Raw genomic sequence first — 16,147 nt, forward strand, 5'->3', positions numbered from 1 at the left:
CCTCCCTGGAGCAGCACTTCCATCACTTTTTCTGCCTTCCAAAAAGCCCTTCCTTCCCTCTCCCTCTGTCCCTCTATCTTCTTCCCATCCCACTATCTCCAGTCTCTCCATCTCCCCCATCCTTCCACCTTCTTCTCATCTTCCATCTCTCATCTCTCCATATTTTACCCTCCCACATTTCTCCCATCTCTCTGTCTTCCATCCTGCTGTCTCCCTCTGCCTTCTGTTCCTCCATCTTCCCATCCCTCTCTCTTCCACCCCTCCATTTCTCCCATCCTCTCCATCCTCCATCCTTCCTACCATCTGCTTCTCTCTCATCCTTCTGTCTCCTTCCCATCCCTCCCCCCTCTCCATTTCCCCCATCCCTCCATCTTCCTCCCATCCCTTTATCTCCATCCTTTACCTCTTTCCCATCCTTCCAACTTCCATTTCTCCCATCCCTCCTTCCTCTCTCCTAGCCTCGTCCCCCGTCTCTCTTTCCCCATCACCTCGCCCTGCTCCCTCCTCCTCCTCCTCCTCCTCCTCCCGCGGGCGCCTCCCCCTCTCCCCCGCCCGGTACCGCATTGCCGTAGTGCGGGGGGGCCGCTGCATTGCGCTGCCGCCGTCAATAGGTGGGGGCCCCTCCCGGGGAGATAAAGCTGCCGGAGCCCAACCTGGCAGCCTCTGCCGCCCCGACCGCCGCTCCGGTAAGAGCTCCGGGCCGGGGCCGCTGCGCACCGAGGGGAAAGGGGGACACACACACACACACACCCCGGCCTTTGGGGTGCGGGTGTCCTGCCCCAGGGGCTGCGGGGCTTCAGGGACACCCCCTGCCCCGTGTGCTGGATGCTCGTGGGGTGCTGCCGGCCCCGGGGTACCCGCGGGTGGTGGGGAGGGAGGGAGGGAGAGGATGAGGCAGGGTTGTTCCTTCATCCCGCAGGTGGGAAAGAAGCCGCTTCGCTCCCCCATCCCCCAGCCCTGAGCTGCTCGGAGGGGGGGGGGGATATCCTAAAGCGACCCCCGCATCTCCCATCGTGGGTGCGGGGGGATGGAGAGGGACCCGCAGGCGGGCTGGGCGCTGCCAGGGACCGGGACCGAGCATCTCCGTGAGCTGCGAAACAGCCAGATCCGGGCTGGAGCTGTTCAAGGGCGAGGGGAGGGTGGAGGGGGGAGCACGGGGCAGAGGCTTCTGGCGGGGATGTTATCACCCGCATGACTGCGTTGCTATCAGGGCAGCAAACTCCTCCTGACCTCCTTTACTTTTATAGGCAGCTTGGTAGAATTGGATTTTATTAGGGGTGGAATTAAAGCTGCTCACGGTGCCGGGTTTGTGTGGCAGCTGCAGAGCCATGGCAACGCCGGCACATGCCAGAGCAGCTCCCGGGCTGGCCACAGCCACTTCTGGCTTTTTTAGCCTCTTCCCTCCATTTCATCCAGATCCGTGGCAGTGAAATATAATGAACTCCCCTCCATACCACCTCCAAGCACCCCAGCCAAGCCTTGCAGCCCCTCTCTATTTGTAGCCTCTGCCCAGGGCAGATGGGAAGGGCTATTTTTGTCTGTCCCATTTTGTGGACACCTGAACCGTGCCCAGCTTTGGGAGCGCTGAGGGCAGCTCACAGGGGACAGGGATGGGCACCCACAACATGGAGGAGATGCCCTGGGCTTTGGAAAGAGCGAGAAGGCAGCAGGAGCAGCCCTGGGCTGGAGGAAGGGGTTGGGTTTTTCTTTCCAGGGGAGGAAGGGCACCTTCGAGGCACCGATGACGTAGCGCTGGGAACTGGGGGTCTCCGGCCGAGACGCCGGTGAACGTGGTGCCTTGCTGAGACTTGGAGGCTGACTCTGCTGACCAGAAATAGCCCAGCTGGTCTCCTCCAGGACTGAGCTGGCTCCAGCCCAGCCTGGGCAGAGCTGCCAGACGAGGCCGGGTACCCCTGGCCAGGATGGGGCACGTGGGAAGGTGGGATGAGGGGAGCGGAGCCCTCCCTGAGGGGATGCTGTCACAGGAGAGGCTCTTTTTGACCCTTCCTTCTTCCCCTGAGGGGCTGCAGGGATGCTGTCCCAGGAGAGACTCTTTTTAACCTTTCCTTCTTTCCCCTTAGAGCCTCCCCTGAAACGCAGCCGCGTGGCCTCAGCCCTCCCCAGCGCCGCCCGCCCCGCGCAGCCCCCCGCAGCCCCCCAGCATGGGCAAGGAGAAGACTCACATCAACATCGTGGTCATTGGGCACGTGGACTCTGGGAAATCCACCACCACGGGGCACCTCATCTACAAATGCGGGGGCATTGACAAAAGGACCATTGAGAAATTCGAGAAGGAGGCTGCTGAGGTGAGGAGCCCGTCCCTCAGCATCCCCCCAGCCCGCGCTCCCACCCGCAGGGATGCTCCCCAGGGGCAACGTTCCCCTCTTCCTGGTGCTGCCCTTCTCATCCCTTCTCTTTCTCCCTTTGTTCCCATCTATTTTTTTTCCCCCCTCTGCACTCCTGGGTCTTCCTGACTCCTCTGGCCTTGGGAAAATAGGCCATTTGGGCTCTTGCCACCTTGTTCCCTGGAGCTGGGGGACTCCCTGCCATGGGCTGGTAATGGGGGTAGGGCACAGCCAGGACTGAAAGATGGGTGAGGGAAGCAGCAGTAATCACCAGGATTCTGGAAGAGTCACAAACCACCATGCTTCAGGGCATGAAATTCCTTCTAAACATGATGCATAAGGAGGAAGAACCTGATAATCCCTCACTGCATAGTGCAGGGCTCTGAATTTCTCTCTGAAGCATCTGTTTCCAGTGCTGGGGACAAGGTGCAGCATCAGTTTGTTCCAAACCACGCTCTCATTTCTCCTAAGGAAAGTGTAGCTTGATTAGTGTAGCCTGTAACACAGAAAAGCTGTCTTGAAGCACGAGCATTTAGGTTAAATTCTTTTGTTCAGCTGCTATAATGGTGGCATTTAGAGGCATTGAATGGTGCATTGCATTTTAGCAGGGCTGGTACAAGGAAAAGCACCACCCAAGCCCCATAATGTGGCAAATACAGAGATCAAAGAGGGAGAAAATAGTCTTGGGAAGGAAACCATGAATTGGAAGCTCTTGGAAATGAATGATGGTACATTCTAGAGAGGTGGGTGAGCCAGGAGGAGCCTGGCTGTGCTATTGATAGGGCAGATCTGATCTCTCAGGAGATGGCTTGTCGTCATCCTTCCCAGAACCTTTCATGCAGATTCTCCTCCATTTCTTATTCTCATGGGGGGTTTTTTTCTGAGCAAAATCCTGCATTTCAATGGAAAAAAAAAGGTTTCCACAGCTGCCTCTCTTGCTCAGACCTTTTGCTGGCTGTCTGTCTGCCTTAACCCTTTCGATCTGCTAATAGCACCCCAGCTAAACCCCTCATTTCCCTGCCTCTCCACCAGCCCCTGATTTCCCAGCCCTTTGGAAAGCACAGAACCACAGAGTGGAAGAGCTTCTTCCTTCCTACAAAATGATCTCTCTCCTCCCTGTTTTAGACCCATCCCTCCATCTGTCCCCCCCCCCCCCCCCCCCCCATCCTCGTCCCTACAGCTGGGGGTCTGGTGTGATCAGGTTCCCAGAGCTGTGATTGCAGGGATTTTAATGGAGCAGACACTCTCCCTGACTTGCCAAGAAGACGTGGGGACTGGGAGCTGCTATTAATAGCCTATTGACTGAGCTTACAGCCTCCATTTTCTGATGCAGGGCTGGGGAAAGCTTTTCTTCCATTAGGTGGCATTCGTAGGAAATGGAAGCCAAATGCACCCAAAAAAAAAAAGCCAATAACAACAACAAAACCCCAGGGGCTGATGTTTTTAAGAGCAAAGAAGGAGGATTTTTTGTTTCTGGGTTGTGGTTTTGCCCTTTGGCTGGAGGGCAGAGGTAACAGGAGCTCAGAAAGAGGAGTTGTTCTATTAAAAACATCCCTGTTTGTGGTCTCCTCAGAGAGAGCTGTCCCTGTGCTGGGGGTTGATCAGGGAAATCAGGCTGTTTCTGGCACTGAACAGGGAAGGTATTGTGCAAAGCTAGATAATGCTCTGGGTTTTTTGTCAAGGACAGCTCTGGGTAACTGAATACACCCCATGAACAGAGGGAAACTGCTAAATAAAGGATCTTGTTTGTCTTCAAGCTCCGTATGATGCTGAGTTCTGGGCAGGGGGGGTGTCACACGAGATGGCTGGTTGCTTGTGTGGTGGATGTGGCTCTATGGCTCTGATTCTTGCTTGGCTCCCATGGGAGAGTCAAGGAGGGGCTGCTCTGTGCCTCAGTTTCCCCACCCAGAAGTGAAGGAGGCATCTGCCAGTGGGTGAAGGGCTGTGGGGTGTGTTGATCGAGCTCCTGCCTGAGAACTCCCCGTTGTTAATGCATTATTCAGGATGCACCTTTCCCTGGTGAATCTCCACCATTCCCTGCAGGAAATGAGCACAGTCTCATAAATCCTCTCTCTTTTTCCCTGGCAAGAGATGGGTTTGATGTGCATGCTGGAAAGGGTTAACCTCCAAGCTCCTGCTCTGCCCCCTCACTGAGCCTGGTGCCAGGAGGATGCTTAGGAGCAGGGATTTGATTCTGGATTTTTCCACCTCCCCTTCCTTCAGGCTGAGAGCTCCCAGCTGCTCTGAGGGGATGGGGTATCACCCTTCTGACCTGTGTCCCCTCTGAGGAGGGGGAGCCATGCTCCTGGCTTCAGGATTTTGCCTGTAATCCTGCAGAGGAAGCTGCAAAGTCATCGCAGCACTCGGCTGTTACATAAACGGGCCGTCAGTCACCCTTAATTCCTTGTGCTGTCTGGGCAGGGGCTGGAGGGAGGGCTGGAGCCAGGGACACAGCAGCCCCCTGGCACGGTGTGGGCAGGCCAGGCTCAGATGTGATGCTGCATTAGCCTTCCTGGTGAGGGTCATCACTGAAGCATCAGCAAACCTTTCCCTCTGGAACCTCTGGTGATTTGTAATTGCCCAGAATGAATTTTATGCCTTGATGGTCCAGGAGAAACTGTGGTTGCAGAGAGCACTGGGGTGGAAAGGTGAGAGCAGGGTTCTCCAGCTCTGCCCTTGCACAACAGTAGTAGTCCATTAAATCACCTTGGACTTGATCTTAAAGGTCTTTTCCAAGCAAAATGATTCTATGACCTGCAAATGACCCGAATTCCATTCTCCATCTTAAAAATACCCCTTGCATCCGAGGCCAAAGGCTGATGAGCAATGCCTATTAACCCTTTGCTTCAGCCAGGCTCCCTGGCACATGGTGTGCTTGGCACAGGGTGTGGGGGGGTCTCCCCCTGCCCCATCTCCACATTGGCAGGAGCCCAGCTCAGACTGGGAGCACCACGTCAGTGCTGGGGGAAAGCCCTGGCTCTCCCTGATGGCACCATGTCAAAGGACACTGACCCAAAGGAGACAGCAATGCAGAAGTGACATTGTGGTTTTGCTGAGGAATGGGCTTTTGTCCCAGCACAGAGACATTTCCTGCAGCTGATCTCACCCAGAGTGGGGTTTCTTATGCATTACAAGGTTGGCTGAGATGTTGGCCATTTGGCAGCAGCAGTTGGTCTGGCTGCAGCTCACAGGAGCTTTTGCATGTGAATTTACACACTCTGTGGCAAAAAAAACCCCCATCAATCCCTTTCTATCGTGCTCATAGCAACCATCTCCCATTTCATTGTCTTTTAACCCATTCCCCTATTGCAGCCTTGTCAGTGATGGGCTCACTCATGCAGCAATGCCCTTCCCCATGAGCCAGCTGCCTCCCAGGCTCAGGCAACAGATTGAAATGCACCAAGAAGCTTCCCAGCATTGCTGTGGAGCTCTGGAGCAGCAGGATTTCCCAGCAGCAGCACTGCACCGTGGTGTTTCATGCAGGAGGTCTCATGGGTCACTGGCTCCAGCTCCCAGCCCCACTCCACAGATCTTCCAGCCTCTCCTCCATCCCGTTGAGGAAAGCCCTGAGGACAATCTCTCCTCTCACTTGTGTTCATTAGTAAATAAATGATGGCTGCCATGGAATGTAGGGAATTTTGCCTTCAGTGCTTGGGATGGGTAGGTTGCCAGCACCAGTGGGCTTGTGTTTCTCACCAGCTCTTGCCTTTGTGTTGGCCAGATGGGGAAGGGATCCTTCAAATACGCCTGGGTGCTGGACAAGCTGAAGGCTGAGCGTGAGCGTGGCATCACCATTGACATCTCTCTGTGGAAGTTTGAGACCACCAAGTACTACATCACCATCATTGATGCACCTGGCCACAGGGACTTCATCAAGAACATGATCACTGGGACCTCCCAGGTGAGAAATGGTGGCCAGGGCATGAGAGGCTGCTGGAGGTGGGGAGGCTGACTGTTGCTGACAAGCCCAGGGTCACCTGGGCATGCTTGGAGGTGGGTAATTGAGACAGCAGACATCAAGGAGTGTTGAGCAGGATCCACACAAGAGGATGTGTAGCACCAGGGGACCCAGCACCTCCCTGGATGCCTGGGAGAAAGGGAGTTCTTGGGCACGAGAAGGTGATTTCTCCACCTCATTTCCCATACTTGGAGGAGGGGAGGATGGATATGGTCTCTCTGGGAGGTGGGATGCTGTGAGCTACAGGCCTGTGTGTGAGTGTATCTCCACATTGTTTTAGCCCCAGGCAAGGGAGATATTCAGATATTCCCACAATCCCTGAAGGTTTATTGGCTCCAGGAGGCTCCATGGATCTTTCCTCCTTCCCTTTTCTTGAAAGAGCTGACTTTACCCCATGAACTACATGATACAGACAAACTCAATGGTCAACCCTTCCAGAGTAGGGTTGTTTCCCCTCACCACACTGCAGGACATTCCTGCATCTCCCTGTGGTTGATGGGTGCTGGATGAGCCTCACTTTGTGCTCAGAGAGATGCCCATTGCAGTGCCATTTGGGCTGGGCATGGCTTTCTGCCAAACCCAGGCAACGTCTCCTCTAGGCTCTGGGTACAGAAGTAACCTGGGGAGCACAGTTTCCATGGCTGGAGTCTCACCCATCACCCAGGGACATTATTGGTAAGATTTTAGTAGGGTTTTAGATAAGGCCTTGTCCTGATTAGCTCCTGGTTTGAGTCATGCACCCTGGAGGGACTCTCCCTTGTTTCCAACCCACGTTGCAAAACCAGTTGGCAAAACAGCTCATAACACACCCAGGTCAGTTTTGAGGTAGATCAGCAGGGTCATGGGTAGCAACTGGCAGGGAATCTATCCAAGCCATGAATTGTGTTCATCTGTGGCTCACTCAGAGCTCCCAGGAGTGTCACCTGGAGCAGTGGTCTCTGGGGGCAGGAGCCATTCACCAGCTCTCTCGTCTCAGGCTGACTGCGCCGTGCTGATCGTGGCTGCTGGCGTGGGTGAATTTGAAGCTGGCATCTCCAAGAACGGGCAGACTCGTGAGCATGCCCTGCTGGCTTACACCCTGGGGGTCAAGCAGCTCATTGTAGGCATCAACAAGATGGATTCCACGGAGCCCCCCTACAGCGAGAAGCGCTACGATGAGATCGTCAAGGAGGTCAGCGCCTACATCAAGAAGATCGGCTACAACCCAGCCACAGTTCCCTTCGTGCCCATCTCGGGCTGGCACGGAGACAACATGCTGGAGCCCTCTCCCAATGTAAGTGTGGGCATTTTCCTTAGGCTTTTCCCCCCACCCTGGCTGTTCTGATCCAGGCTGAAGCTGATCTCCGTGCTCTGAAACCACCAGCACGTTTCATGCATCTGTTGCATTAAATGCAGCCAAGGGGGATTCTCATTGACACTCACAGGTACTGCAAGGGGGGTGTCAGGAGGATGGGGTGACACTGATTTTGTGTTGTCTCCAGTGACAGGACAAGGGGTGATGGACATAAGCTGGAACACAAAGTTCCACTTAAACACAAGGAGAAACTCCTTTGGTGCTGAGGGGAGGGAGCCCTGGCCCAGGCTGCCCAGGGAGGGTGTGGAGGCTCCTTCTCGGGAGGTTTCCAACCCCACCTGGACACGTTCCTGTGCCCCCTGAGCAAGGGGAACCTGCCTGAGCAGGGGCTGTGGCTGGAGCAGCTCTGCAGGGCTCTTCCACCCCCCACTGTTCTGATTCTATGGTTGTGTGTAGTGGCCTGTGTTGCCAGCACAGTTATGTTTGTCACGTAGCTCTGGTTGCCCTGAGCCAGGATGAATGGGCTCACTGTTCATGGGCATGCTGGCTGCTGTACCCTGGCCAGACACCCCAGCAGCTAAAACACGGGCATCTCCAGGAGATGGTCTGTATGGCTTTGCTTCTTGGGTGGGAAGTTTCCTCGTTGGCAGAGCCATGGTGATGTTAGAGCCATGCACAGCAGCTGTCACTCTCAGCAGGAGCATGGGCTGTGTTTTGAGGGCATTGTTTTCTGAGGGGAATAACAGGCTCTGCTCACCAGGCTTAGAACAGCCCCTACCATACAGCCAGACTCCCTGCATATCATGTACCCTTTCCCATCTCTGTGCCACTGTGGTGCCCACAGCTCCACTTCCAGTGCTGGGATCTCACTTCTTAAGGGGATTTTTTTTCCTTGAGGAGGTGCCAGGTTTCCCCACATCAAACCCACAGTTTCCCAGAGCATCCATTTGGGGCTGCTCCCTGTCCAGCTGATTTTTCCCATGCCTCTCCCTCTGTGCATGAGTGATGGGGATGGTGGGGACACAAAGGCAGGGTGCTCTGGGTGTGCCCTTGCTGTAATTTCATATGGCAGCAGGGGAGAAAGAAAGGCTTGAAGAAGGACAAGGGCTTCCTGGCAGACAGGCTGCCAATAACACACTGACACTGTGTTTTTTGGAGAAAAAGCTGCCCCAGCTTTAACCTTCTAAAGAAATGTTCTGGCCAGAGGAAGGTCCCTGCTCTGGGTCACCTTGAGCAAGTTGCTCAGACCAGAAAGCTCTTGTGACTTCACCTGTAGGGCTGTGTGAGGAGGGAGGCAACAGATGAGTGCAGCAGGAATGGGGGGAGGTCAGGGATCAGGAGCCTGAGCTAGAAGAGTGCTGCAATGCCACCTCACAGCGTCATGGAGCACAGCTCAGAGCCTTCAGAGGGAAAGGCAGCTCCCTTGGGGCTTGCTTGGAAGGAAGGAATTTTTGGGAAGCTTGGGAGATTCCTGTCCCCTGAGGAGAAGAGCTGGGATAAAGGTCAGCTGTGGCCATGCCAAACTCAGCCACATAGCTCCTGGATGCCTCAGACCAGGCAAGCTCCAAATGTCAGCAGCTGCTGGGCTGGGAAGATGATCCCAAACAGTTCTATTAATAGGCTGAAGAGGAGAGGATGGAGCAGGATGGAGCTTGTTGACCCCCTGCCTCTGGACAGGTCTCAGGGCATGTTCTTGATATGATGCACTGCCTGAGAGAAGGCAGGGGCTGAAATAACTCACTCTTCTGCTGTAAGGAGGTAGCTGGCCACAGGGTGGGTTCCCAGGAGCTGCCTGATTGGGAAGAAAGCCTGTCCAGAGGTCTGGATCAGCATGGAGAAGGTGCAGGGTCCTCCTCATGCTGTGGTCCCCAGGAGGTCCTCATCCTGCCATTGCCAGGCCACTGTCTTGGGACAGACTCCTCCTCTCCATATTGCAGCCCATCTAGGGGAGCTGCAGCAGGGAGCTGGGGTGGATCTCTCTCCTCTCATCCCTTGTGCCAGAAAAAGCTCTGATGGGTTTTCACTTGCAGTTTCTGGCAGGGTTTCACTAAGGCACAAGGCAGTCAAGTGACTTGTCTGTCTGTCAGAGGAAAGACTTATCAGAAAGTGGGGATTAGAGCTGTGATGTCTGTGCAGCTCCTGTCACCTCCAGGCAAGGGGAGCTGTGGTGGTACATCAGCCTGGAGCTCTATGTAGGAGACTCCAGCCCACGTCCCCTTGCACAGCAGCCCAAGGCCAGCTACAGAAAACCCCATGACATCTGGGCTGTGCTCTCATCAAAGTTGGACACTGCAGAGCTTTTTGGCAGATGGGGTTTTGTGAGGAGCCAGCTTTGCTGCTGCTGCTGCACTGACAGAGCTGGGCTGTATGATGTGGTTTGGCAGCCTTTCTCCCTGTGGGATGCTGCAACCCAAACACACCTGATCTGTGGGCTGAGGGGCTGTGGTGGCCTGGGGCTGCAGCCTCAGGAGGGGAGGGGGTGGGGGGGAGTGTGTTGGGATGTTCATGGTCTGAGTAAAGGCAGAGAAAGGCAACTGCTCTGTAAAATGCACTTGGGGTGCAAAAGAGTTGGAGCTCAGCTGTTATTTATGAGGGCTTGAGCCTGCAGTCTGACTTTGAAGGGTTTGTTCAGATCCTGCTTTTTCCATAGGAGTGTTGGAATAGGGATTACTCTCTGGGAAGCAGATTTGGGGAACACATGAGCCACGTTTTACATGGGTGGCCCTAGGAGGCTGCACAAACCAGGTTTTGAAGATGCTTCTCACCCAAAGAGTAGATTTGCTCCCAGAAGGTGTTAAAACGCCTCTTCATCCCATTCTTGGGATGTCAGAAGCTTTCTGGCTGAAGCATCTAAAGGGAAAGGGACATCTCTGTCAGCCAGGCACAACAGGACAGAGATTGCCATCTCTCCCTGTCCCGTGAGCTGCACAGGGATGGAGGGATGGGAGCTGTGTGCACACATCAGCCTCCAGAGCAGAGCCTGTGGGCTAGTGGCTGCCAGGGCAGCTGGTGCATGGGCACCTGCCTAGAGCTTTGGGGCTGTGGGGGAAGGGTGGTGGGCTCTGAGTCATCCTGAGCATCACATGCAGCTCCCTCAGCACCAGGAGGGATTTCTCACTGCTCTGAGCTGTTTGCCCAGCACTGGGGCCACCTGCATGGCAATAGCTGCAGTGGCCCAGGGAGGATCCCTCTGCAAAAGTGTCTCCAAGCTCCTCCTGCCACTGTCACCAAGGAAGACAGGGAGGTGAAGGGTGTCCAGAGCTGGGGAAGGGGCTGGAGCACAAATCTGATGAGGAAGGCTGAGGGAATGGGGGTGTTCAGCCTGGAGGAGACGGGAGCACTCTCTGCAACTCCCTGACAGGAGGATAGAGCGAGGTGGGGGTCTCCTCTCAAGTAACAAGAGAAAATGCCCTCAAGTTGCCCCAGGGCAGGTTGAGGTTGGAGCTGAGGCAGAGCTGTTTCCCTGAGAGGGGTGTCAGCCCCTGTGCCAGGCTGCCCAGGGAGCTGGGGGAGTGCCCAGCCCTGGAGGGATCCCAAAGCCATGGGGCTGAGGTGCTGAGGGCCAGGGGTTAGTGGTGGGCTGGGCAGGGGTTGCACTCCAGGAGCTTCAAGGGCTTTTCCAACTGAAATGGTTCTCTAATAAGACAATTGGTGTCAGATGTGACCCTCTGAAGAGAGCTCACCCCAACACACTCGATGCAGCTGAATTCCCTGGCTGGACCTGGCCCTTTCCCTCACTTCTTCCCAAAAGTAGTGCAGATTGCAGGGTGGGAAACCAGCCTTGGCACAGATGTGCCCTCCAGGGATGGCTGTGGCACTGAGGACACTTTGGGGTTCTATTTACCCCCAGCCCCATGCCCTGTACCATTGGTCCAAGGGAAAAGCCACATTCATAATGTGTGGTGGTGCTGAAGCACACGAACAGTGTTTTACATCTGAGTGGGAGATATTGGCTCCCACTCAGAGGGAAGGGAGATGCCCTTGTGGGCTCTGATCTCTGTTTGTTGTATCAGGGCTGTTTCAGACCCAGGAGTAAATTTCTCTTTCTGGCAAGCCCCAGGCACTGCTACAGCTTCCAAATCTGCAGCATCAGCCCAAGAAAGCGCTGCAGTTCCTGCTCCCAACCATGGCCCCTGCTGAGCACGTTTCCCCACCTCTCTGCCTCTTTCCTGGCCAATTTTAACTTCAAGAATCCTATTTGGGGCAGGAGCAGAGAGCATCTGTGAAAAACAATCCTGCTCCTCAGCAGCTCCAGGTTTCCATCATCCTCCCAAGCCAGAGTTAAAAACCCAAACCCTGGAGAGGTGATGGCATGAGCAAGCAGGGACAACTGTCTGTCTGAGACTCATCTTGAAGAAACTCCTTTGCTAGGACTGAAGGTTGGGTGCTTTGTAGCTGGGGCTTGGCTGGATCCCCTGTGATCCCAGTGCTGGAGGGCAGGATCCAGGCAGTTTGTGCAGGACCCATGGGTTGATGTTTGAACTCACACAGGGGGCTGTGAGTTTGCTGGCTTTAAGCATTTCCATCCCTTTTCTCCTGTTAATGGGTGTTTTGCACGTTTCTAGAGCAGAGTGGGGGAGATTAAGCAAAGGGCTGCAGAGAAGCCTGCAGGGATAGTGGAGTGGAAAGAGCCTCCAGGTAAAGCCAGGATGTGGCTGGACTGACTCCATGAAGGTTTTCCTGCTGGGACATCTCTCTGGGATCACCTCTGGATGCTGAGGACAGGCGGGCTCAGAGCCATGTCCCTGCTGTGTTTGCAGATGCCGTGGTTCAAAGGCTGGAAGGTGGAACGCAAGGAAGGCAATGCCAGTGGGGTGTCCCTCTTGGAGGCTCTGGACACCATCCTGCCCCCCACCCGCCCCACAGACAAACCCCTGCGCCTGCCCCTCCAGGATGTCTACAAGATTGGAGGTGAGCAAAAGGCTTGCCCCTGGCTCTCTTCCCTCTGCTTTAACCAGTGTCTTTGGCCCATGGTAAATTGGGAATGACATCTGCAGGAAATCGAGAAACTGGAGGGACTGGACTCTTCAGACTGGAGACAGTGTTGGGGAGAAGGGTGGTGGGTCCAGGGCAAAGACTCTACTGTCTGTCTAGGGTGGAGCTAAACATGCCCAAAGGTGCCCAGGGACCAGCAGGTTCATTTACTCTTCCCAGGGAACACACCATGCCAACACAGCTGCAAGTTTCCATGTCCCAGAGGTCATGGCTGGAGGCTGCTAAAAAGCACCCTGAGAGGCAGATAAGGGACAAGACCACTGCTGAGGCTGCTGTGTGGCAGCTTGGCCACAGTCTGCCCCTGCTTCCCAAATGCTGGTGTCCATCACCGGCACCTCCATCTGCTGAGCGCAGCCATGTAGGGAGAGCAGCAGCCCACGCTTCTCCCTCTCCCTCTGGAGCAGTGATGGGGCTGCTTTCCTGAGCTATAAATACCCTGTGAGCTCTCTGAGCTGCTGGCAGCAGCGGGCAGCCCTGCTGACTCACCCAGCTGCCGGATCAGACAGACACAGCCCCTTCTCCAGCCCTTTTCCAAGGACATGTGTGCTGCAGGGACCAGGCACGTGGGCTTTAGCAGGGTTTCCAATGCAAGTCTTTTGTCTGTGATGGAGGTGAAAGGTGGTGAGCAGGTCTGCATCCTCCCCTGGCTCAGCTGGGGCAAAGAGATCTGGTTTTACCATGGGGCAGGTCCTTAGAGAGCAGGGACACTGTGGGAAGAGGGGAAGTGGAGGCAGCAGGGTGGGTGTGGAGGAGCAGATGCATCCAGCCAACCTCCCCAACCCCTCTTCAAGGTTGTTTCTCTTAATGATTCTTCACTTGTATCCAAAGGTGAGTGATGACACAGGGTGTAGGAGATCCCCTTCATTTAATTAGCTGCCCTCATGCCCTGGCATGGCTGGGCCCTGTCACATGCTGCTGGTGTGGCCAGCAGAGATGTGCAGCACACTATGTGCCCAGCTCTCCATGCTACAGAGGAGGGAGGAGCTTTCAGGGCACATGGATTGCCCAGGGCCTTTTGGTTATGGGATTACTCCTTTTTCTTTACCAAGCATGGGGTAGAAAGGACAGATTCAGGATGTTTTGGAAGCCCTCACTGTTGATCTTGCAGCTAAAGAGTCGGAGTTTTGGGGCAAGAAGCAAACGTGGTGTCTGGTGAAAACCATTGGAGAGATCTCCATAATTTAGGGACACATGTCAGTAGTTGGACTTGATGACCTTAAAAGCTGTTTTCCAACCCAAATGGGTGTATGGTCTGGCTTTGCTCTGCTTGCCAAGCCGCTCACGTTGGGCCGTGCCCTCGCCCCCGCAGGGATCGGCACGGTCCCGGTGGGCCGGGTGGAGACGGGCATCCTGCGGCCAGGCATGGTGGTCACCTTCGCGCCCGTCAACATCACCACGGAGGTGAAGTCCGTGGAGATGCACCACGAGGCCCTGAGCGAGGCTCTGCCCGGGGACAACGTCGGCTTCAACGTCAAGAACGTCTCGGTCAAGGACATCCGCCGCGGCAACGTGTGCGGGGACAGCAAGTCGGACCCGCCGCAGGAGGCGGCGCAGTTCACGTCTCAGGTCAGCACGGCGCCCCCACCCCCTGCTACCCACCACAGGCGCTCTGCCGCCTCCCTGCAGCCTCCCAGCCTTGCCCCCTCACTCCTCTGTGTCCCTCAGGTGATCATCCTGAACCACCCGGGCCAGATCAGCGCCGGCTACTCGCCCGTCATCGACTGCCACACCGCACACATCGCCTGCAAGTTCGCTGAGCTGAAGGAGAAGATCGACCGGCGCTCGGGCAAGAAGCTGGAGGATAACCCCAAGTCCCTGAAGTCTGGTGATGCAGCCATTGTGGAGATGATCCCTGGCAAGCCCATGTGTGTGGAGAGCTTCTCCCAGTACCCACCTCTTGGTAAGGGAATGGCTCTCTGGAGGGCTCCTGAGAGGTGGGTGAAGGCTCCTCCGGGTGCAGAGCTCACGCTAGACGTGTGGAGACTCTCCCAGTAACCCCCACCAGTCAGACTGGGGAGGGAGATGAGGATGTTTTGTTGCTCCTTCATGTGCAAAGCTGATGCATGAAGTGTGTTAGGGCTGGTGGGGTGGGATGGGTTCTCTGCAAAGCTGGGTTTCCAAAGGCAGGGCTGGGCTTTCCCTCTGGGACCACCAGGACCTTTCCTTCCAGGTTACTAAACCCCCAAAGTTTCTGAATGACATTTCAGTTCCTCCATCCCAGGAGAGGAAAGGAGGGAAGTTTTCTCAGCAGAGGTCACCTTTTAATGCAGGGAAAAGCCCTGCTTTCCTTGGATGATGCTGCCCATCTGGGAGCTTTAGCGATGCCAAAGACAGCAGGTGTGATCTGAGTTTGAGAAACAGTCATTTAAAGAGAAAGGAGCAACAGGATGGTCAGGACAAGGGCTGATGGCTCAGGGCTTGTTCCTGCAGGAGCCTGCCCTGAGGCCAGGGGCAATGTGTGGTACCATGAGTGGTGGGTGTAGATCCCAGAGCTCAGCCTTGGGGAAAGCCATATGGTCGTGTTCCCCTCACACAGAATCATAACTGTTGGAAAAAGACCTTTAAGATCCAGTCCAACCACTAACCTCACCCTGCCAAGCCCATCACTTACCCATGGCCCTCAGCATCTCATCTATGTGTCTATTGAACATCTCCAGGGCTGGGCACTGCCCTAGCTCCCTGGGCAGCCTGGCACAGGGGCTGACACCCCTCTCAGGGAAACAGTTCTGCCTCAGCTCCAACCTCAACCTCCCCTGGGGCAACTTCAGCCCATTTCCCCTTGTCCTATCATTCATTACTGGGGAGAAGACACCAACCCCCACCTCACTCTGGGTATGTGTGGAGTGAGGCTGTGTCCCCTCACATCCCCTCTCTCTATCTCTCTCTCTCTCTCTGTGTGTCTCCATGCCACAGGTCGCTTCGCCGTCCGTGACATGCGACAGACCGTGGCCGTGGGCGTCATCAAGAACGTGGAGAAGAAGAGTGGTGGAGCTGGGAAAGTCACCAAATCTGCCCAGAAGGCCCAGAAGGCTGGGAAATGAATCGTGGGCTCGCAGTGCATCGCTCAGAAACCATCCCTGACACCAGGACGCTGCCGCCGTCTCCCCCGGGCGCATGTGTGCACATCAGCTTGTAAGAGTTTATATGTCAACGACTGGATGCTCACCATTAAGGTCCAGTGGAAATTCTTTAAAAGGAAAAGCATGTTCCAGCGTTTGTGAGGCTTCATGTTAATTTTACCAATAAAACTGGTACAACATCCACAGTGGAGGAAAAACCAACCCCCCAAATAACCGACCCCAAACTGAAACTCAAAGCCCCAACCAAAGCAAAAACCAACCCCAAAGGCGTGGAGCTCGGTGTGTGTGTGTGTCTGTCATTGAGAAGGGGCTGCTTTGGGGGGGTTGTCTGCAGTCTCACTTAGAGCAGAGGGTGGGGATGGGCAGAGGCAGGGCTGGGATGGAGAGCTGGAGGAAGGAGGAGAGTTGGGCACCAAGATTCAGGGTGTCACCAAGCTCTTGCCCATCAGCTAGTGCAGGTGTGTGGGTGGATTCC

At 55.3% G+C, this 16,147-nt stretch overlaps 1 protein-coding gene across 1 annotated transcript; it reads left to right on the forward strand.

Moving 5' to 3' along the window:
• The first annotated feature begins 584 nt into the window (after positions 1-584).
• Positions 585-15,835, forward strand: EEF1A2 (eukaryotic translation elongation factor 1 alpha 2). Its single transcript, XM_062009029.1, has 8 exons — positions 585-686; positions 2,082-2,306; positions 6,067-6,246; positions 7,280-7,576; positions 12,358-12,508; positions 13,902-14,158; positions 14,258-14,492; positions 15,506-15,835. The coding sequence occupies exons 2-8, from the start codon at positions 2,163-2,165 to the stop codon at positions 15,631-15,633; spliced, it is 1,392 nt and encodes a 463-aa protein (XP_061865013.1). The 5' UTR covers positions 585-686; positions 2,082-2,162; the 3' UTR covers positions 15,634-15,835.
• The last annotated feature ends 312 nt before the right edge of the window (positions 15,836-16,147 follow it).

The sequence above is a fragment of the Colius striatus genome, chromosome 16 (assembly GCF_028858725.1).
Source record: "Colius striatus isolate bColStr4 chromosome 16, bColStr4.1.hap1, whole genome shotgun sequence".
NCBI classification, from domain to species: Eukaryota; Metazoa; Chordata; class Aves; order Coliiformes; family Coliidae; genus Colius; species Colius striatus.